The sequence below is a fragment of the Patiria miniata genome, unplaced genomic scaffold (assembly GCF_015706575.1).
Source record: "Patiria miniata isolate m_02_andy unplaced genomic scaffold, ASM1570657v1 HiC_scaffold_22, whole genome shotgun sequence".
Classification (NCBI taxonomy): domain Eukaryota; kingdom Metazoa; phylum Echinodermata; class Asteroidea; order Valvatida; family Asterinidae; genus Patiria; species Patiria miniata.
In genome coordinates this window covers 14,488,443-14,511,804 of record NW_024037061.1, presented here as the reverse complement: position 1 = coordinate 14,511,804, position 23,362 = coordinate 14,488,443, and the positions used below count along the sequence as shown (strand labels likewise).

General features: G+C 41.6%; 1 protein-coding gene across 1 annotated transcript in view; it reads right to left on the bottom strand.

The window, feature by feature from the left end:
- The window catches only part of LOC119729964 (neuronal acetylcholine receptor subunit alpha-3-like), a 31,104-nt gene extending 9,416 nt beyond the window's left edge, over nucleotides 1-21,688 (bottom strand). Inside the window, exons 1-2 of the mRNA XM_038202757.1 lie at nucleotides 21,012-21,688; nucleotides 7,520-7,659 (exon numbers count right to left, since the gene is read on the bottom strand). Coding sequence (XP_038058685.1) covers nucleotides 7,520-7,659; nucleotides 21,012-21,096 — 225 coding nt within the window. The 5' untranslated portion in view covers nucleotides 21,097-21,688. The remainder of the gene's footprint in view (nucleotides 1-7,519; nucleotides 7,660-21,011) is intronic.
- Nucleotides 21,689-23,362: the final 1,674 nt, after the last annotated feature.

Here is a 23,362-nt window from a genome sequence, read left to right as displayed (position 1 = left end):
TTTTTGTTATTTTCTTCTTGCATCTTTAGCCAAACGTATACGCATAATGCTTTACTTTTATTTTTTAATTTGCCAAAGCTTAGCGGACCAAAAGGGTTCATTCTTGGACTTAAAGTGTTCAAAATGACGACAAACGTTATTTGAAAACCAGAATGATCTCAATATAAACTTGGTCTGTGAAAATGAGGTTTATACCAATCTTATTCACAATCTTATAATTTTCATCGACATCAAGTCATGTGTTTTCTCGTCGAATTTTGTCAACACTTACAATGCAGCAGACAGCATTAAGCAGCTTCACCTGTTAAAGACTGTCAAAAAAATACTGAATCATTCTAGAGAAAACTAATCCCGGATGTTGCGTTCGAATTACACTGCATTCGCCACTTCTTTAAAACTAAAAAGAGAGAGACTAGACAGAAAACCGCGGGCAATCGCAAAGGACACAAGAAAGGCGGGAAAAATCAATTTACGGCACATGAGCAACCCTCACACTGGCGTCAGACGACGAAAGACCGCCACATTCTTGCATCCATCCTCCCCAATCCATTCCTTTCCTCCTTCTTCCCATCCCAATTTCCTCCCCTTCGTTGCCCTGATTCTTTTCTCCTTGTTCTCTTTCTTTCTTTTTGTGTGTGTCTCTGTAACATAGTATAAACCTATCCGAGTGATGTTCGATTTTGGCTGATATCGACGTGATGTCCCCTGGAGGGCGTTTTTCGGTCTTCCTCGGTTGCCATGGAGTTTCCCGCAAAATCGACACGGACACTTGCGTAAGTTGTTGCCTTCGGAGTATGTTTTCTTGCATACTTGTATATATCAGCAACAAAACATATGGACGACATGAAGCCGCATGGATTTTTTTTTTTTGAAAAAAAGTGAATCAAATTTTTCAGTAGCTCAAGCAGTAATCCGTTCGTAAGTTTGAAAAAAAAAATATTTATTTCACAACAACAAACAAAATTAATCACATCTTCCGTCAGAAAAGGAAGTTGCACTTCCGAATTACTTTGCGAAGCTTACAACAGAATACTCACAGTAATGGTTACACAAACATATAGAAGTGTTCTGTGGTAAACATGCCGTGGACATTCCTGAAAACATTGGAATTACTGGGATGCTCGCTGGAAAGTGGAGCCACTGGCCGCATAATATGAATTTGACAGTTGCCCGGAGTATCTGATCATCAATCATAACTGGACCAACCAAATCAAGTGACATATCCCCCCATGAAAGGGCCGCCCAACCGTCATGTTACACTTTATGATTGGATTAAGGGCGCGGCTATTGAGTTGCATTGCAGCAGGCCCGCCGAATTCCTAATCCTCAACCTACGATGAGTTTTAATACAGGTTTTTACGACCATAAGTGCTAATTCGGTTAGACAGTTCGGCAGGTTTTTTTCCCGATGAGCCAATAACGCGGAGCAAAAGCTGAACAGCCTTCCCGTAACTCGAGCGCCACTGAAGAGGGGTACTTGCAGTCTCCCCCCGAAGCAACGGGATCCTCCAAAACCGTTCTATAATTTGCGGCGACACGGAAACATAATTGTATCATGTAGGTCGGCTAAGCATCCCGGAAAGTAGGCCTATAACCTGTGTCAGTCACCGCAGGGTTTCAAGTTCACTGATTCGAAAAGATGGACAAAGTTGCCAAAGTTACTCAAGCTTAGAAATGTGTGCAGAGATATCTAGAAAAACAGCCACTCTTTCTAGCACGTTTGTTTATGGTGTAAATCGAGGATTTTCTTTTGTTCCTCTTCCCTTTTCCTTTGTTTGTACTAAATTTTTCGCAACAGCTCTCATTGGTCTTGTACACGTTTTTCAACCGAGGAGTCCTCGATTCGGTTTCTGTCCTCGATTCATCGATGATGTTGCAGGTGTGTCTCCTCGATTTACACCATAAACACGCATGGGTGCTCACACCAGTGTGTAAACACCTTAAATCGTGGATCCCCTATTGTCCCTCTTTTATTGTACCATAACTTTTTAGGAAGACCTCCCATATGTTTTGTACACGATCGTCAATTATTGTGGACATTCGGGAACTGTGGACCTTAATGTCCTCCATTGTTCAACGTCCCTTATTGAATGCAAAAACAAACCCGGGCACACACATAAAGCATATGAATAGACGATTTCCGTTACAATTACTAGGATATGTTATCCCCACAAACGACTTCTGTTATCCTCAGCAACGACTTCTTTTATCCCCAGATTCAATTTCCGACCAAACCGCTTCGGAAATCTGAACCAAAAAACGCAAATGAAACTCGAAAAGGATTAAGATATAGATTTCGGGAAAATATCTATAACTCCGTCATTTGATCCCACCAATTTGGCATAAAGACGTATTTCGTTTCAGTTCACCCCTGGTCAAACCAGTAAATATTGAGTGATTTTCCCCACATATTGTACGTGTATAAAGCTTCTGTCTAGACAATTCAAAAGTATCTTTGGTCATCGAAATGCTTCGGCGTTTAAAGGCGCGTAAAGTTACCAAAGCGCAAAAACCTGACCGCTAGTTTATTACAATTTGACGTTAATGATATTAAGTTTCATGACATGCAGCCGCGGAGAGGCCTCGTAGCCGAGCGGTTAGAGCGTGGAGCTACGGAGTGGAAGGTTGGCGGTTCGAATCCCATTCGGAACAAAAACTGGACAACTCTTTCTGACGACCCAACAGTAAAATTGGTACCTGATTCGTTCAGGGAAGGTAAAACGGCGAGAGGAGAGGACTGGGCACCGCCACTCATATGCCGCGCCCTAGACACAGTGGACTTCTAACATCCCACTGCCCCTACGGCCAGTAATGGCTATGGGGCCTTTACCTTTACCTTTACATGTAGTGCGACATTCACGACAACAGAACGATGAAGAGAAAGTCAAGATGGTGCAAGATACCATATCAGATTTAGGCATGATCACGTACTAGTAATCACCGACATTTGTTGATGAGAGTGATTGCAGAGCATGGTTGCATGAGAACATTTCCAACGCCTGTAGACACGGACGAGTGGCTCCGTATTGTCTCAGCTCATAATCACTTTCGCTCAAGAGAGTCATGATGTTGGCCAGTGAACCAAGAATGTGGATTCAGCTGCACGCAGACCGAGACTTTAATTATAGCCTTCCTTGTGTTCCCTCAAAAATAAGACATTTGCGCCTTTTGAGGCTTTTCAGAATGATTTCGAATGGCAATGTTGGAATCGTTCAGTGGGTCAGCTGCTTTAAAATAAGACATGCGAGATTTTGCGAGAATACGGGGCTTCCGACAAACTGTATTAACTAACGTATCGCCGTTTGCGAGTTAGCCACGCCCCTTCGACAAACATATGGCATTTTTACGTTAAGTTTTGTTTGTCTTAAGCCCGTTTCATGCTTCACGCGAAAGCATGTGCGAAGCGTAATTCATGTCGTCAACAATGGTGGACGCGCATCAAATGTATTGTTGACGTCACGAATTTCGCTTCGCTTTCGCGTGAAGTATGAACCGGGCTTTAGATTTTGCATGTTCCGCGTCCATTTGTATATCATGTAACTATTGGACAATATGTCACAAGCTGCGTTGACGCGATTCTTATCTCGCAAGTTTTCTATATTTCTGACACAGTTTGTTCTTGGGCGGTCGATATAAAATACGAATTGGTTCATGGTGAATAAACAAGAAGCAATTTGATCTATACGAGGTTTAAAAAATATTGTAAAGTTATGAGAAAAATAATTACTTCAATTTTAGATTAATTGGTTAAGTACACTTGGTAAAACTTGCAGACGCGTCCATGGTAATAAGACGTTCACATAAGAAGCGAAAATTGTGTTGTGAGGCTTCCAATTTCCGTTTCAATGGTATAGGCCTAAACAGTTAAAAACTATATCGTGCCACATGTCCTTTTCCTGGGTCAGTTAGATCTGTAACGTCTTGCTCGATACCACAGCAGTGCGATGCCTTCCCACGATTACAGCAGCCAAAACGAAAGATGGATTGGCGATTAGGCATTACGAGACAATGCAAAAACTCAGACTCGGAAGAAGGAGAACAAAAATATGTCCTGGGGTGAAAATCTATGCAGAGGAATTTACCGACGGTTGGCTCGTTCCTGCCTCCCCGACGCGAGCTAGCGGAGGGTGCAAGGAGCTGTCCGTGTGGAATAATACACTAGAGGATCAAAAGGCGGTTGAGCTAGACAAGTGTGTTTTAATTTCAGATACAAACTGGCCGCTTTAATCTCTTGAGGGAGATTACGAGTAAAGGAGCAGTAATTGAGGCCCGCGTACTCGGGCTGAGAAGGGCAGGGAGGGCACATGGGCTCTCGTAGCATCATTCGTTCTTGATTCAAGCAATTTCTTTTTTTCTTTTTTTTGGAGAGGGGATGAGTGAAAGATCTGGAATTAGGTAAAAGGTAAACGGGAAAGGTTGGCGGGTAGAGAGGGGCAGACAGAGAAAGAAACACATTAAGAGATGTTTAACTCTGAGGGTAAGTTGCATGTGTGCCTTTAGAATCACTCGTGTCTCGTGAACACATCTTGCAACTTGAATCGAAGTTATCTTTTCTTAAGGCTTCCTAACGTCCCATGCTCATTTCATCGTAAAACCAATCTTTAAGATCTTAATAATTTATCCGTAACAGTTCTTTGCTCCCATGTAAAGTTATTATTATTATTATTAATCATTTCTGATAATGAAACCAAGGATTCCTCAAAAGCGCCCTAGGCACTGTAGCTCGCAAGCCTGAAGAAACCTAGTGGAGAGAAGACAATGAGAAGAACTTAAAGCTTTAGAGGTGGGAGGAAAACCCCAAAAGAATATTCGGAGGAAAACCCACGGAATCAGGCAGGGAATGAAAACCCAATCCACATTTTGGCCCAGGCGGGGTTCGAACCTGGGTCACATCGGTGGAAGGCGAGGAAAGAACCAATACGCCAACCTGATATTGAACGCACTTTCAAGACGAATCGGCAAGCAGAGTTGCAGTTAAGTCTGAGACAAATGAATTACAAATCAAATCAAAACTCCTCCACGCGTCAAATTGGAATTAAGGTTGCTTGGGAATTGAGACTTGCTGACGTGTGAGAGGCTTGTAATTGACTTGTGATGACTTGAGGAGACTCTTGAGGATTTTGCTGTATATACAACTCCGTATAGGTCTTAAATTAAAACAGATACCTAAAGCACAATCAAAGGATAGTGCTTCAACATTCGTCACTGAGTATCGATGTAGATAAAAACTTAGTGTTTTCCTAATAACTTGTTATAGGCAGATCATTTGCTTTACATGCATGTTCGTTTCCAAGAGCGCCACTGAAAATGCAAAGAAGCATGTTCAAAACCTAAACTTTTCGAGGACACAGTGCAATCGCCTACATTTCTTGATTTCCTCTTTATGACAGCAAGCCATGGGGAACAATTTCACGGGGTGTTTAGTACCAGTACGATATTTACTCCAAGTAAGCTTTGTGATGATAATAATTCGGTAGGTTCTTTTGGGATAAAAGCGAATTATTACAATATGCCTTTAAGTTTTAGATTTCACAACCACAATTATTGTGAAAACGCACCACTGACAGTAAACTTAGACAGAGGCATCTATGAATTTCATGATTGAGGGTCATTCTCCCATCTACATCGGCTGTACTCAAGCGTGGGTAACAGATTGAATGTCTCCTTGTAGATAATGCCACAGCGGAGGTCTAAACAGGAAACCATCTCCCTTCTTTCTGCTCGAACATCCACGCATATTGGGCAGAATCGAAGGAGTTGAATAATTAATTGATCAAACACCTGCGGCTAGGCGCGCAACCTTTAAACACGTACCTAATAACAGAAGTGCAAAACCGCGACTTCAGATTTATCTTGTATCCGGCAGCAGAAGTTTTAAAGTAGAAAGCCAATATGCGGAAGAGGACAACATGGATGCTACTTATTACTAAAAGGTCGATGTGAACTGAGACACACATCGATCATTTAAATTCCGATGAATTGTTAATTTCATAAACACTGTATCCTCAGAGTAGCCCGAGGGCATGCGAGAGAAAAAAAAATACTCGAACTCGAACCCACGGCCTCTTGCTAAAAGCGCAAACGTCTTACCAATTGATCACCGAGCTTGGGGCTGGTTCGAATCTGATAGAGGGCGTGGTACCGCATCCAACGTTGATGAAGGGCAAGACACTATTTTAAATTTACATCCCCGACGTTAAATTATGTCGTATAAATAGTGACAGGTTGCACGGAGCTTGAGAATTATATTGTATCTGACATGCAGCGGAACTTGAAGAAGGAAGCCAGCACACTAGAGGGGAACATTTGTGTTACTTGTTTTCATAGGGTGTTAACTTTGACGCATAATCACATTGAATCAATTATTCTGATGAATTTGTAGTATATAAAACTGAGTTCGACTATTATGTTCTTAAATATTGTGGTGAGTCCGGGGGAGGAGCTGATGGTGGGGGTGGTGGTGGTTGGGGTGGGGTGGGGGGGGGGGGCTAAAACCTCCCCTCTCTACTTAAGCCGCATTGGTTCCCCACCACCTCCCCTTCAACAACCACTTATGCCCCCTCTAACAGCGACACCATATTCAGATCTGGCTCTTTGTTAACTTTCTAGCCACGCCCAGTGGCGTATCCAGAGGGGGACAGGGGGCACCTTGCCCTCACCCCCGCCGATAGTTTTGGAAAACTATTTGTTTAGTAAGTATTTACATAAATGGTTAGAGAGTTTTGACAAGAACCCCAAAAAAGAAAACCAGCTCAAAAACCATTGCAATGCGCCGTGAAAATTGGCATATATTTTCCAGTGTGTATAATGGTCAGTTTTGAAGAGCGCCCCCATTTGGAAGATGGGTACCAGCCCCCCCCCCCCCCCCCGATTTATTTCGGCGCGGATGTGCGGTTGCCCCCCTGACATCAAAAGCTGGATACGCTACTGGCCAATCCCCCCCCCCAAAAAAAAAATAATCCCAATCTGATTTTTCGAACCAGCCGTGAATACCATGTCAATCCCATCACTTAGGCCTACCACATCAATGATCTGTGAGATGAATAATACCATGTGGACCTCCAGCGGGACGGGGTGATTCTGCCATTCTGGACAGGGATCACTTATGAATTTGGAAAGTTAACAAACCATAATCCAACCCTTCCCCTTTGGCACCTGAGCTTAATCCCATGTTCATCCCATCACTTACCACATCGATGATCTGGGAGATGAATAATACCATGTGGACCTTCAGCGGCACGGAGTGATTCTGCCATTCTGGACAGGGATCACTTATGAATTTGGAAAGTTAAAAAACCATAATCCAACCCTTCCCCTTTAGCACCTGAGCTTAATCCCATGTTCATCCCATCACTTACCACATCGATGATCTGGGAGATGGATAATCCCATGTAGACCTCGAACGGGACGGAGTGATTCTGGACAGGGATCACTTATGAATTTGGAAAGTTAACAAACCATAATCCAACCCTTCCCCTTTGGCACCTGAGCTTAATCCCATGTTCATCCCAACACTTACCACATCGATGATCTGGGAGATGGATAATCCCATGTAGACCTTGAGAGGGACGGAGTCGTTCTTGACCGGCCGCACCGAGAAATTGTAGTTGAGGGTCAGATCAGTCAGCAGCTTGCTCTCCTCTAGTGATCCATCACACGCTGCAGGGGTGAGATACGGGAAACCATACGGGCATAAGTCAACATTGAAATTTAGACAGAAAAAAACCAGCATTGAGGTACATGTACTTGCAATGTCAATTTTAATTTGAACACAAGATAAAATGGTAGTTATTCTTTGCATATACATTCATTTTGACTTGTCACTTGCGTAGTTATCTTTATAAAGCAAGAGGAGGCACAAATTTGGCGAATTCAGATTTAATGTTTAAACAAAAAGTCATCCTGCTCACAATGACCATTCATGATTTGTTCACAAGATAATAGGATATTATCTTGGTGCCTCCCAATAACGACAAATTTTGATTTTCCCATAAGACACAATAATGATGAAACCACACACCGTCATGATTTTGCGACACTATTTGGCCTGTAAAAAAAAAAGAGTTTCCAGTGGTGTGAAAAAGTAAATTATATTTCCAATTAATGGATATTGGGGCATATTTTGGTATGATAAATATGATATTTTTTCTTTGCGAAAAGGGAATTTAGTAGCCTTGCCTCATTGATGGCATTGGAATGTGCTATAGCTGTGTGCAAATTTACAGATAATTATTATTATTTGAGAGTAATTTTGAAATAACAATGTTTCTGACGCCAACAGTCCCCTAGTTTTTTTTGGCGTAGACGCACTGACAAGTCATGCGACATGCAAGGCACGTATTTGCGCCGATGTACTGGGAACACGAAATCCATCATTATTTTGTTACATCATCTGCGCGCAGGTGATAACTCGAGGGAAGTATTGGAGATTATCGGTGAGCACCTGCGAGTGCGACGATTGAGAAATAACAACACACATTAGAAGCGAAATTCTGAAACGATACAACCTCCGGCTCTCTCAGGCACTCGGGCCGTGCCAGACTGGCATCGCCTGATTGAGCATGGGGATAGATTGCAGCACTTCAATTAAAAACGACGACAATTAACGCCGTTGGAATCAAATCCTGGCGCGAGATTCATGGGGATTATTTAGCGAGAGAGTCACCAGCGGTCATTGGCGCGCGATTTGGAAGGTTTCGCACACGGTATTTCGTCTAAACAATAAGCCTTCGTTAATTGAAGGGGATTTTCACTCAAAATGAGCTTACATTCGTCAATACAATGCATAGACACACTAATCTTAGTAAAATGTCTATTCTATCTTTGCTATTTTTTTTTCAACTGAAAAATGTTTTTAAAAGTAAGCGCCTCATTTTACTGGGAAATCCCTTTTACAACGTTTTCATTGTATTGAAATAGTCAAACGGAGAAAATGTTGAATGTTAAAGCTGTTTCCAGCTTTAAAATGTATAGGTGTTTATCAAAATGTAGATTTTCTTATGAATAAAGGCATGTAGGCTATACTTCTGACTTCGCTTTAAAAAAAAACTATTGTACGTCCTATGAGAATAAAAATTTGCGATGCGAAGACGTTGAAGCTAAGCCTCAGTAATAGCTTGACCAAAACTCCACTGAACATTAAAAATCAGCCGCATCATCACATCAATCATTGACCCCATCTGCAAGACGTACGCCAACAATATAATGTGATTATCGCAGGTGAACGAACTAAAACTCTTTTGAGTTGGATGGAGCGATTGCCTTTGATCTTGGCATGGCTTTTATCGTCAACATAAACCCCATCTATTACGAGTCACAACAATTATTGATGAATCAAGCAGAGAAATCATGGAATTAGCATCCCTCGCGATCAGACAAAAACCCAGCCCGAATTTAGCTGCATTAAGGGCTGACAATTCTTTGGAGTGACGGTGAAGACGTTGGATTGTTTGTGATGCGGAAATATATGGGAGGCAATAAGCTTCACAGAGAGACTGCATTAGACGATACCGTCATGAAGATTAATGTGTTTAGTTAACACTGAGGCGGCAAGTCATTGACTCCTGGAAGTTCTTGTACAGTGAAGCTAATTTTCTTCTAAAATTCTAAAACGGATTCGAAGAGGAGATCTCAGAAATACATTTGTATAACAGGAGGGGACCTAGCCCTCTGTTGTGTTGACCGTTGTGTTCCTAGAGTCTCGGGAATTCTTTTGAGATATCTTTAGGCAACAATAGTCTAGCGTGTATATTGGAGTGTGTATTCAAGGTATAGTTGTAATGGTATCAATCATACGTACACTCTAATAAACCCCAGGTCAGATTTGACCCGCAATCTGGGTTCTATTTGGCCTGATACTTTAGCGAGTCTAAATGACAACTTTACGGGTAAAAAGGACACCTTTTTCGTGTCAAAATAACACTTTTTCGTGTCACAATTACCTGGAAAATGAGTCCCAGAACCGTCGTCTTGACCCGAAAAAGTGTATTTTTGTCCCGGAAATGTATCTTTTGACCCGGAAAGTGCCATTTTGAACCGGACAAGTGTAGTTTTGATCCGGAAAGTGTCAGTCCAAATTAATAGAACCCAGATTCAGGGTCAAATCGGACCTGGGAGTTTCTAGAGTGTATAGTTGGCTACATGACAACTGACCGATTGCAACGGAGTTCCTTTTTCCCCCGTTCGAGACCTTATACTCGTGTTTAAACATTATCAATGCAAATATTCCCAATGAACTTTCGTTCGAAATACCAAACCAAATTCAATTTCGACTTGGGCGAGCTGGAGTTCTTCGCACTTTAGTACAAAAGTACTCCTGCCATTCCGCGCCGGTATAATGCAATGGAAATCATTCACTCAGTGGTGTTTAGTCAGTTCGTCGCGGGTATGCGGTTTTGTGCGACTGGTTAAGTTCCGTCTGTGTGAAGCTAATGCGGCATCGCCCGTGTTAGGTCAAGCCGTTAATGACGTTATTTGAACGTGAAGAAAATGAAGGGGCGCCTCTGCCTCACTCACGAAAACACCCTATTATTGCATTACGATGGCCCGTAAAAGACACCCGTCTGGTGCGGAAGAGCCCCTAGGGGTATCGGTGTGACGTCAGTATTAGCTTAGTTCACCTTGGATTGTTAATTACCACCTGGCAATGACAAACACCCCCTTAGCAGGCCAAGTTCGATCACAGCATGATGGTGTGACCAGATACTTATACCAATTGAGTATGAAAGACTTGTTTGTCTGGTTGGCTCTTCCTATTCATTACAAGGGCTTCATTTATTGATCTTCCCCGTTCTCTTGGTATGCCAATTCTACGGACGTCCACTAATCTTTGCTGTCTTCATTGTCTTCTGTCGGGTGGGCTTTTTACTGGCACGGTGTCTTAGTCTCAGCCACTTATGTCTATTGTTTCTATTGTTTGTTTGTCCCCTATTTAGTAGTCTCTCATAGTGTTTGGTCTAGTTTAGGTAGACCTTCCGAGTAAAACCAAAAACTACTTTGTTTTCTGAATCTTGACAAGTGAGGTCAAAACGAAGGTAACCCCAAGGTGTGCAAACAATGAAACTCAAACCTTTTCTGGTGACATATGTTTTCTTTGGTTGAGGATTGGCCACATCGTTTTTTAAAACTGACATTGTTGTTTTGCTATATATTTGATTTATCACGAAACTCGTAAGGTTTAATATTTTTTTTTCCTTTTTTTATTTTTTATTTTTTTTTAAAGATGTGTATGTTGCAATTAAAGGGCACTCCATCATGAATTGTGCTCGTTTACCGTGCAAAAGGTGTTTTATAATATGATATTATAAAATATAATATTATATAGATTATAGATTATGAAATATGATATTATTTACCCCCAAAAAAGTGCAATACCATCAGCCTAAAAAATATTCACACGTAAAACAAATACGATTCCAATTGTAAATAACTTTTGTGAAACAAGACACGCGACTAGGGGCAACTACGGCACTCGGAGAATGACACACTGTACTGTGCTCCAATAAAAATAACGACCTACATTCAGTGAAGGAAATTGAGGCGAAGTCTCTTGAAAACTAATAACAATTTCACGTCAGTTGCCCAAGGGGCGCGTGCCATTTTGCAATTTTTTTCCCGTCTGATAAATTTCGTTATTTAATTAATAACGTCCTTGAACCGCGCTTGGCATGGTTTCGGCGAAATAATTCCAGCGGAGTGTATGACGTGTATTATATCGCTTGGTTATTTTGTCCCGATTGCCGACTTCAATTTCATTAGAGTTCGCGTAATTTACGTTTGTGGATGCTCTCCTCCAGTAATGAGGTCACGGGGTCAATTTTACACAAAGGTGCCCCGGAGGCTGATAGGATCGGCCAGCTGGTATTCTGGGTCGTTTGGTCAGTTAGAAGAAGCCGCCTCATGACAGTTTGTCGCCATTTGACCTTGTGGCGGAGATAAACACGGCTTTTGCTATCTCTTAAAATAAAGGCAATAGATACAAAGTTTGTTTTTATTGCTTTTCCCAGAGAGGGCCAACCTATGAAATTCTACTTTGTACCGTGGCATACAGTTTCGGCGAAATAATTTCAACGGAGTATATGACATGTTTTATCGTTTGTATTTTGCCTGTTTGCCGACTTCAATATATAGAGTTCGCGTAATTTGCCTTTTCTCAGAGAGAGCCAGCCTATAATATTCTTATTTGTACTTGACTGACTGACGGACTGACTGACCGACCAACAGACCGACCGACCGACCGACCGACCAACAGACAGACCGACCGACCGACTGACTGACTGAATTGTGAATAAGCCTGGGTGTTGGCTGTCGAAGAGAGCCCGGCAGTACTATCGTATGTGGTGACCTGGTAATGGTAAAAAATCTAGCCCGTTGAGTATAATTATAAGGTGCATGAAATACTTCCACTGAATAGCCATTTGGAATCGATTGAATAGAATTGTTTGTGTAGTTTGGGACCATCTTTAACTTTCTCAGTTGTCTTGTCTTGTCGATATCGAGGTTGGGGAAAATCACTTAAGCAAAGGATCATTTCAGAGCCGAGAAATCTACTTTTGTCGCTATCGAGACCATGTCATTATATTTGTCTGTAATGGCGGATGAGGACTCAACCCAAAGCACAATCCGAGAGATGGATTTTCTTCTTGACAAAATAAATATATACAAAAGCCCTTCCCGAGATTCCTTTTAAGATTATTGATGCCCAAACAGTACAAAAACAATCTACGTTAAGCTACTTCAATCACTTTGAAAGCACACGGCTTGAGGTGCCAAACCGGGAACCAGTAAGTGGTTCTTAGCACTATCACGCGATAAGCAGCTTTCCGTGATGAGGTAGCGCTCATGGACTCAATCGTGACGAGATCTTAGCGGCAAAAATGTAATCATGCTTGAATTAAAACAAGGCAAATTAATCAATTGAGCAACTCGCAGCCGACAACCAAGCATGCACTTGAAAGTCAGCTAAACGCTTTGCTTAGTTGAGCAAGAATTGTTCATGCTTAGCACATTTTGTGCTCAGTGGAAGCTTTACAAAAATGGCTGCTGGTCCAGCCCGCTCGCTAGCGCCTTTTAATGCACTTCGTTCGGCGGGAGAAATAAAAAAAGATAAAAAAAAACATCGCACGCTACAACCACAACCACCAAAAACCCTCCCGCACGTCTGCCCATACCAACCACGCTGAATATCGCTGCCCGAGGGGATTGGAACGGATGCAATCTCAGCGGTGTAATATTCAGCTAAGAGGCCAGGCAGCCCCCGTCCCGGAGGCACAAACATCCGATCTAGCTGGTCAGAAATCCAATACACGACGACGGAGGGAAAAAAACACACATAAAGGGAAGGAGTTGTAGAAGACGGTAATTGAAAAGTCCGCGCGTTATTGGCGCGCTGGTTCTAGGAGTGAGGTGTTTGCATGAGATGAGAGTAGAGTTTGGAGATGCTGTTTGTTTCTTCAAGAGGTTCTTGGCTTCGAGATGACAAAACAACACTTCTGTATTTACTTTTTTCCGGAGGAAAAACAGGTCAAATAGTTCTTCATCCACGTTCGAACCATGAACTAGCTCGAAACACCATCTTAGAGTTGACGTTGTAAAAATGCCTCAAATTTGAGGCAAACCTTCCATTAATTTAAACTAGATATTTATATATGCATACTATAATTCCACAATGTGCTTAAAGTTACTCAGAATGCTGAAGTACCATAATCATTTTAAGAAATGCTAAATTGTGTACAGATTTCACCGATTCAATGCAAGAATTAATTAAGAGGTTCAAGGTTCAATAGTTCAAAAGTTTAGTGACGAATACCAACATTACTGTAGCAGAAAAAAAAACCCAAGTGCAATCTTAATTACATAATGTAATGCCCTCGGTACTAAAAAAGCCGTTCCTGATGACTTTTAAACGAGAGTCGTCGAAGAGGCACTCGTCCCCGGGGACCTCCCAAAGCGGCTTATGATATTAAGTGCTCTTTGAGATCGCTCGCACGATGTTGCGGCATCGATATTGAGATGTGACATCTGCTTCAATTCGTGAGGATTACATGATTCCGTTCGTGTATCCAACCTCACGTTGTCAGGTCCATCAAATTAATGCGTGTCCCTGCTTGGTGCCAAGGGCATAATGTCATAGAATGAGTAGGCATGCAGGCGGACCCCAGATGCATGACATGGTATGTCCCCAAAATGTGTCCGTCCGACTGTTTTAAAAATAACCACAAAAACATGAGGTTATGTTGAGAAAAAAATGCTGATGTGGCTTGGGACTGCAATATTTGACCTTGCCATGATGTCTTTCCATGATGACTGATAGCCAGGCAAATGATTAAAATCCCAACTGCAGCCCTTTTCACAACATGAAGGATTTCACACGGCTTATACTTAACACCTTACTGAAATTGAATAAGGCAAGGAACTTGGTCACAGTGTCCAAAAATGTTGTTGCGATCAATTGACAATTGTGTAGTTATGCGTGACTGAAATTGAATGAAACTCATAGGGGTTGAGGCCAAGGCTTAGGAGTATCTGAACAGCCACACATTTTCAAAATTGACCTCATAGTTTTGTAGTTATTTAAAAAATAGTCAGACGGACGCTTTTGGGGGGACACAGTACTGTACAACGTATTCGGATTCAAAGCAGGAACATCGTTTTGTCTTTACGACGATTGAAGACCAACCTTTCTATGCCGCACATCTTATTGTTTTTCTTCATTCATGATGTGATGTAAACCCCTTTATATATTCACAAACACCCCTCGGTTTTTAGTTCTTGATTTACTTTTAAACAGAAAAATAATATTGAGATTAAAACAAGCTGATAAGTTCAACCATGGAGGAATAATCCTCCATGATTCCACAAAGGTGTTGCTATTTTGTGTTTCCATTTTTTGAGTCAGCTTGTTGGTAGCACACAGCTGCAAGGAAGCATTTGTCTTATTCGACCAAACAAATCCCGCTGCCGCCGATAAACGCAAATAAGCCGAATGATATGGCTGCTTTTCACTTGAATACTTCGGATTAGTGGCGCAGAAGAACTTTCTTCTCATTATGTGACAGATGTTGATTTATCCCGAGAGGACAAAATTGAGAGTGGTTTTCAATGAAGAAAATACGAGATGCAAATGGTTGTTTCTTCGCAAGTTAGGTATGGATAACCATACGTCCCTCGTTCACAGCTTCTGTCATCGGCATGGCTGTTCTCCAGTCCAGTTCCAATAATGATTTGTTACTTCCCTGTAATCAGTCGCGATCGACCCCAAGCGTGTTGAAGCGCTCCCACGAACTAATTACAAACCCTAAACGACCGGGCAGCGGGCCTGCTTAAAACCAATTTTACTTTTCCACATGTCCGGCTGATGTGTTTGGCTTGCGCGCCATCTAAGTACAAGAACAAACATCGTTTTAGGCCCGAGCAAAAAGCGGACAGAGATCGATCGTAAATTTTGCCCAGATTTACGGGGGAAAACACTAGGCAGAATTACCAAGTCTGATGAGTCCGGGGACCTTCCCGTGGAGTAAATAAAACACTCCATGTAGGGAGGATGCACCGAGGATTTTAAGGAGGATGCATCGTTTCAGTCTGAAGACAGACATAAGATACACCCTAATCGCCAAAACAACATGGCGGTAAAAATGCAAGCAGGGCTGTAAAAATGCAAGCTGGATTGTATACAAGAAGGTAATGGCTTCCTGGGTTTCAGCCCTGAACGTGTAATAAGCGACACGGATGGACACTCGTGGACCGAGACAAAGTGCAGTTTTCTCCTCGTGATCAATAGTTGGCTGTCACGCTCCCTTTAGTAAGATCGGGACTCGGGAGTTGAACTCATCGATGTGGTGCATCGGTGGGAGGTATTTAGGCAAATCCTCCCCCAGTGGACGGGCTCATGCACCTAGGATGGTGATTAGAGACGGGGTGGATGATTGGGGAGGGGTGGGGTGATTAACGTATAAGAAAAACCGACCGGTGGGGCAAAGCACTTTTTTTGTATCACAGTGAAGGCTGATAATTGGATCCAATATACAGGAATTCTCGTCGGACAATGCATATTCATTCCTAGAGGGCCCCATAGAAATATCTTAGCTCTAGTCAAGTTTTGTGGATACTTTTGATATTCAAATACAGCATTTTTATCTACCCCAGTCTAGCATTCACGTCAAGTTGGTATACTGGTCCAAAAACGCATGAACATATTCTCGATAGACCATGATTGTACAATTTATATTGCCCCATAATGATGCAACCACAATTGCAGTATCTTTTCTAAATAGGTGCATTATAAATATTTTCCAGTTGAGCAAAGCGCCCTGCATGCACCTCGTCACTTTCGGTTTGCATATTGTAGTTAATTTGAAATTTTGTGAAAAAATGTATTCTTCCTCCCTGAGTGATCCCCGTTTAAGTTCCAGGTTTTCAGTATTGCAAATGTTGGTATAGCTACATGGCTACATGGCATGGATTTATGGCTTCTGACTCACGCCCCGGGAACAAAGACATGGGAAAAATTGGGAGCCACCAACATAAGGCTGGATAGCTCACTTGGTAGACAGATAGAACAGTAATTGGAGGTCGCAGGTTCAAACCCCGCTGTAGCACTTTATTTGATGTATACCTTTAATACATCAGGGCTTTCTGTCCTCCAACCAGCAGACAGTCACATTGCAAAGGTATTCTATTTTGTATCAAATCCACCCCACATTTTGCCCTATAACTCAGTTGAAAATTCAATTTGAGTATGTGTAAAGGTCAAGTAAGCAGAAGGAGCGATTTGTGGCGGCTCCTTCCGGGAGATTGCAAGTGCAGTAAATTCACAATGACCAAGTACATTAATGATCGTGATCTGATACACCGTGCCCTCTGGAGGCATGCAAACAATAGGGAACAAAATATTTTACACGTCTCCACAGGGCAATTTCTATAGATGAATACGTCTCCACAAGGTTTTCACGAAATAGATATATGGATTTTACTCAAAAACTAGGAATTTCCAAGGTATGTTGATCCGTCGCAAATGGTAGAGTTTTAGAAAAGGGATATTAAGTCCGAATTTCAGCCAAGGAAATAAATTCTGGTTAAAATAAGAGCGTTTTGAAACTGTACTTTCAAACTCGAAAACTTTAGTACGCGAGAACAAAGAAATGTCTCCACAAGGATACAAATTTCAGTATTCGTGACCTATCCGTTTATGATGATCTGGTGCCGCCCGTTTCACAAGACTCTTGGTGTCGTTCTGTTTTCATACCATGCATATAGGAACACACATAACAGCATGGACGTAAAATAACTACCAACAAAACAATTAATGATCTTGCTCACGGAGTTGGGTGGATAAAAAATAGTTCTGCAACACTGCTGTTGGAGCTGACACAAATGAAATAATATTTCAGTTTGTGAGGTTACAGGTACCACACGCATAATGGGCGCCCACGACATTTCAAACCTGCGGCCGATCCAGAAAGCATGGACGGACTTGAGCGAGTCTACTACTTTGCGGTTTTCAAGGGCCATCGTGTTTTACCACTTGCAGTCATCGACGACACCGCTTGAATGAAATTGGATATTTTTTAAAACTTGCGAATAAATCCCGCTAATTAAATTAGATCACACGCGTGAAATTAAAGGAGTGGTGGTTTGGGGAGGATGAATTCAGTTAGTGGAAATCAGAAACGGTCACGGCCATGGGCCCGTGGATGGGTGCAACCAAGTTCAACGCACCCAAAGGAGCGTGGACAAAAAAAGATGAGGAGGCCAATTTGCATCAAATTTCAGCCACGAAAGATTGAAAGGAAGAAAAGGTGAATGCCTTTAAACCGTCGTTCTGCATTGAAATTGTTTTGATACAATGTTGACAGGAAGATAAGAGAAATCGTTATTTTCTTTATCACATTTGCAAAAGCCCAAGGCCAAAAGCCACTTGAGGTTGCAGCTGCAACATGAAAGGAGTTGTGCAGTATTTCTTAAAGCCAATGGTTATAGACACTTAAGTACCTAATCGAGAGGTATCCAAATCGTGTACAAGCGTAGAGCATTGAGTGTACAGACAGCTTCGGGTAATGGGCACTCGAAGCAGGATGTATCAGTTTGACGTTGAGAACGGTCCCAAGCAAGACGACGACAACAAACAACCGTCTCGCATGATGTCGTTTTGTTACACACAAAAAAAGGCTATGACAATGTTGACATCGGCCCGATGGAAATGACGTCAGCAATGCATACCGCCCTCAGCGGTAGTTATGGGCGACAACAGATTCAGCAGTCGGAAAAAAAGTGATTCATAAATTTCAAATAACCTGTCAATTTCTTAAATGTCAAGTGTCTTAATGCCACACTTGAAAGCTAAATCTCATGGTAAATTGTTCTCCAAAATTATGATTTGCACAACTTGAGGGAAATGCGATTTTGTTAGCTCGCACGCCAAGAAAACGGAAGGCAATATCGACACCAAAACATAGGTCAGACACGACGCCATCAGATACATAGAAATGTAATATTGGCCTTCCTCAACCCCCCCCCTCCCCCATGGGCGTCTTGGGGGACTAAAAAAACCAATATCCTCCACGAGTGCAATTGAACATGAACACCCCTCCTGTGTCAAATAAAACGACAGAAACTCTACATTCAATATTCCCATTCAATTAAAGTGTTTGATAAGATCGCTAGAGTGTATTTACCCTGGAGTGTGTGTTATTGGTATTTGCATTGGGGCATCCAGGCCCGCTTCCGTACAAAGCGAACTCAATCATAAAATTCGCCACAACACTGTCGACTCGGAATTGCATTAATTCTGAGTGGTCGTTCAAACACGGGGGCTATTTGCACGGCAAAGCATTTGACGGATTGAAAGATGGAGTAAAACAAACAGTTATGTAACAATGATTAACTCGCTGTAACAGGTTGCGAATCGAAGGCGCCAACGACTTCGGAATTACGAGAAAAAAAGGATCCGTTTCATAATAGTTCTCCTTTTTACTTTATTTTTTTTGTAAATAATTGAATATTCCTATGTCATATACCTACCTCAATAATTGAGTTCACAACATTTCTTTGTCACTGAATTCAAACAATTATTCATTCTTTAATTAGGCATAATGTTCAAACCCTGTAAAAGACAATTACAAAAGACAATTACTTTTCTACAATACACCTGTTTTTGACATGCCATGGGAACACAAATACTGCCAATAACTGCACGAGTTCTGCTTGTGACCTGGTTTAATCTGATTCCAAGTTAGTCATTCAAATTATAATTTGGAATCACACCCAATGACATCATCATTTAATCGCAGCAGTTTATATTTGTATATTCCAAAAATATATGGAAAAGGCAAACAGATTAATATTCAGTTTCATACCAAAAACGTTGCATCACGTGACCACAACGCCAATATTTAACGGGATGTGGAATCTTCCGCAGGCAAAAAAAAAGTTTACAAAGTATATCAATCGACACGTATACATATATAATGAGCACCAATACTTTTAAACCGTAGACATTGGAATTGATATAGAAAGCAGTGCAGAGTACATCAGTTTTCTGAAAAGCGCCATCACCTGACCGCAATGGTACGACTGCCCTAATATTGAAAACTTTAACTATCCACTAGGCCGCTGTTGGGAAAAAAACAATCATTCTTTTTTCAACAACCTTTGGGGAACTTTCAACTTTCCTGAATCCCAATTGTTTACTTCGATACGAAAGACAAAACAATTGAGGTTTAAACTAACTAACCCAAAACCCCAAACCACATGGATTTGCTTTCTTGAAACCAAACAACAAACACGCGGAGGAGGTATGATAAAAAGTCAGTGAGTTTGCAGTGAGGTAATTTATATAAGAAAAGTGTTCCCATGTGTATCGGTAGATACCATGACATGTCCATGGTACCCTCTCCAGGTGTGGAAATCTATATGCCATACATTCAGACATCGCATGCTCATACTAGATCTGGTAACCAGTCTTAACTCTAACATTATGAGTGTGAAATGTCAAGGATTAATTTACGTGTAATTAAACGGACGACGGGAACACCGACTGAGAGACATAAAACACCACTGCTTCATGTTTATGTCAAGACGTTCCGAGAAACAATTAACATTTTTAATTTCAAGTGATTGTCACACGAAGAAGGTTACATCCTATAAATTCTATGTGTCGTTTGGTATATAATACCATTCTGTGCGATGGAACTTGGCCCAAACACTGCAAAAACTATTAAATTAACACCATAAGGTATTTTCATGATATCCCATCCCAAGGTGTAAATTTAACACTGCAATTACACATAAATCCCTCCCTGACAGTTCGGCTTAATAACAAACGAAGGTCAAGGAGTTGTTGCCACCTCAGATAAGAGAGGCAGATCTCTCAGGCTTCTTAATGCAAGCTTCGACTATAGAAATGATGGGAGATACCTTAGAATGTGGGCAATAATTTTTAAACCAAACTGAAATATTCCCATCAATGAATAGTTCTTGGACACTAACACGAAAACAAATCATCCAAATCGAGTAAAATAAACAAAGAAATCGACGATATAGAAATATAAAAACGTTTTTTTTTTTTTAGCATTTTAATAAATCTCTGCTTCACCGGCAAGGATTGATACCAAACCGATCATACCAAAAAGGTACAAAAAACGATCTTCTTGAAAAATCATACCAAATTACCACACAAAAAAAACGATCTGGAAAAATCAGAAGACGTCAACTGACCGTCGCAGTCAGGATCGCAAACAATGGACTCGCCGATAGCAAACATGGCTGTCTGCGTCTATTGTGATTATGTAAACGAAGCTAATAGCTTCAAACACTAGACACTCAATCACACGTGTGCTTCATATTATTAATACCTTCTAGCAGAAAATCTACCTCCGCCCGAGTTTCAGTTGAATGGTTTTAATTTACAGAACACCATACATTATAAATATTTATTCACTATAGTACCAAACTATTGATCTCCTGGGTTTAAGAATATTCGTCTACCACAATCATAAAAACACACCCATACTTACCAATAGGTAGTTCTAACAGCAGTAACGCACACATTACCGTGAACATCATCTTTCTCAGGCATGGCGATTCCTCTAGCGACGCCATCGTCACTAGCTCACCACACCAACGTTGGAGTCAAAAGTCCGTCTGACAAATGAGCCAAGGAATAGTTCCGTTGTTGGACGACGTGATTTTGGGTAAAAGGCGTTAGACTCGTGCTCACGTCATACCAGAGTTACTTGGCTAACCGGCTATCCAATTATATGACAAAGTGAGGTTGTCGAGCGTCTGCTGGTTATCTGTGCTAAAACAACAACCGTTGATCGTTCATTTAGGCCACACAAATACACATCAATTTGCTGGGTGGGTTTTTGAGTGGGTAATCAAAATTCAAAGTACACCGTCTTACAAATCTCGAAGCCGCCTTCCACAAAAAAATGGCGTGACCGGCCGGGCAAAAAACTACGCCAAGCACGGCATCCAGAATGGATTTTCCTCTTTCTTTTTTTATCTGCAGCGCCGCTTATGATACATCTCAAGTACTGCAAAGAAGAAGCGTCCATCGGCATTCCCGGCTCGCCTGCCTCTTTCGCCCGGCAATCCGAGAAAGTCCTCCTATAGGAGAAACAGCTGGAGGAGGCCGCTAGTATTTCTTGCGGATGCCGTATCATTTGACACTCGTTCAGCCCGCCAGGTACACGGCTGTTTCTCTCTTTCTTAGTTCCATCTACATGCAAGCGTACGTATGGAGCACCCGCACCGCGCACGCGCAGGACATGACAATCAATTGGTTTTGGTGGAGGCGACAGCTCGTACGAGTAGTGCGTATGAGCGGCAGACGAACGTGCCATGACCCTCAGTTACCCAACAGCCGCCTTTCATCGCCACAGCAAGAAACAAATGCATCACTGAGAATATTTCTACCAAGTAGTGTCACGCTATACATGACGACCAAATCTCACTCAGCCACGAAATTCAATAATCATAATCGCCCCTGTATATTTTTTCCAGGAAGGAACATGCAAAAACTCACTAGCAGGCATTTCTTGCAAATGGGTACCAAATGCTCTATGGTGTGACATCGGAAAAATGCGAAATTGGCTTTCAGCAGAGAATGTGACAGTTTACATTGCCGCTGTTTTATTTACATCTCGAATATGTAAACTGGTTTTAAAATAACAGTTAGGCCGCGGGGAAACACCCATCAGACGATGTTGCATTGCTGGACTGACGGGGCCGACTTGCAGGCTACATTAAACCATGAAAATATCAAATATATCTCACCACGTGCAAGGCATGGTATGGTTCCAATCAAAGAGATTTACGCGATAACAGAATGTAATTCGGTCACAAGTTTACGGTCTGGTAAATTTAATTTGATGGAAATGAGTCGATGGCGATCAAGGCAGGGCGCCCCCATGGCCTCTGAACCTAGGGAACAGCGATGTGCAACGACTGGGCACAGAACTGTGGTATTATTAGATCACGAAATACCAAATAGCAATTGCAGTATGATGATAAACAAAATCACAGCAAATGCTGATCATTCAAAGTCTACACACTTTAATATAAACATCCTCGAATACACATCTTCATAAAAGCCCTATCACAGGAGAATGTTTCTCTTAATAACTCACTTTCTCAAGTGCATCATATCACTTCATCGTCGGTATTACTTACGGTTTATGTATGTCATGCCCATGATTCCGTGGACAGATCACGAAAATTGAAGCTGGGACCAATAAAGTATGGAAAATAAAAGGATAAAAAAAATACATAACAAAGTGATGAACAAGAACAAACTGCTTAGACAAAGAAGCTTAGGCACGTGCAGAAAATAAGCAAAAGTGCTTACAGATAACTGAGACAACACATTGGATGCTAAGACCAAACCCTTCTAAAATTGTTTAGACAAGAAAGAAAATAACTAAAACATTCAAAGTATACCCGATAATAGTAATTAATTATACCTTAGGTGGACACCGGACATTAGGGAGACATTTCAATGTCTCCCTAATGTCACAACTCCTATTTAGAGGCAAAATTGTGTTGTAGCAAATAGGCGAGATCGATTGGTCGTGGTCCAAAACATAAATAAGCCCAAATTCTAGGATAAGGTAAAAGTGGGGTTGTAGGTGACATTGAAGATGGAATAATGGTATGCACAAGGCTATGCATGGGAATGTCCCCCAAAATGACCCATTTTCCGTAATCCGAATAAATATAATTATCATGAGGATAAATATTACAAAATACATGTTCCTTCCCTACGAGTTGACCTCTCCACAAAAAATGTAACAAATGACAAGTATACAGATTTCTAAGCAACCAATCATTCAACTCAGCCTGCGGAAGGTAGTCACCGTTCATA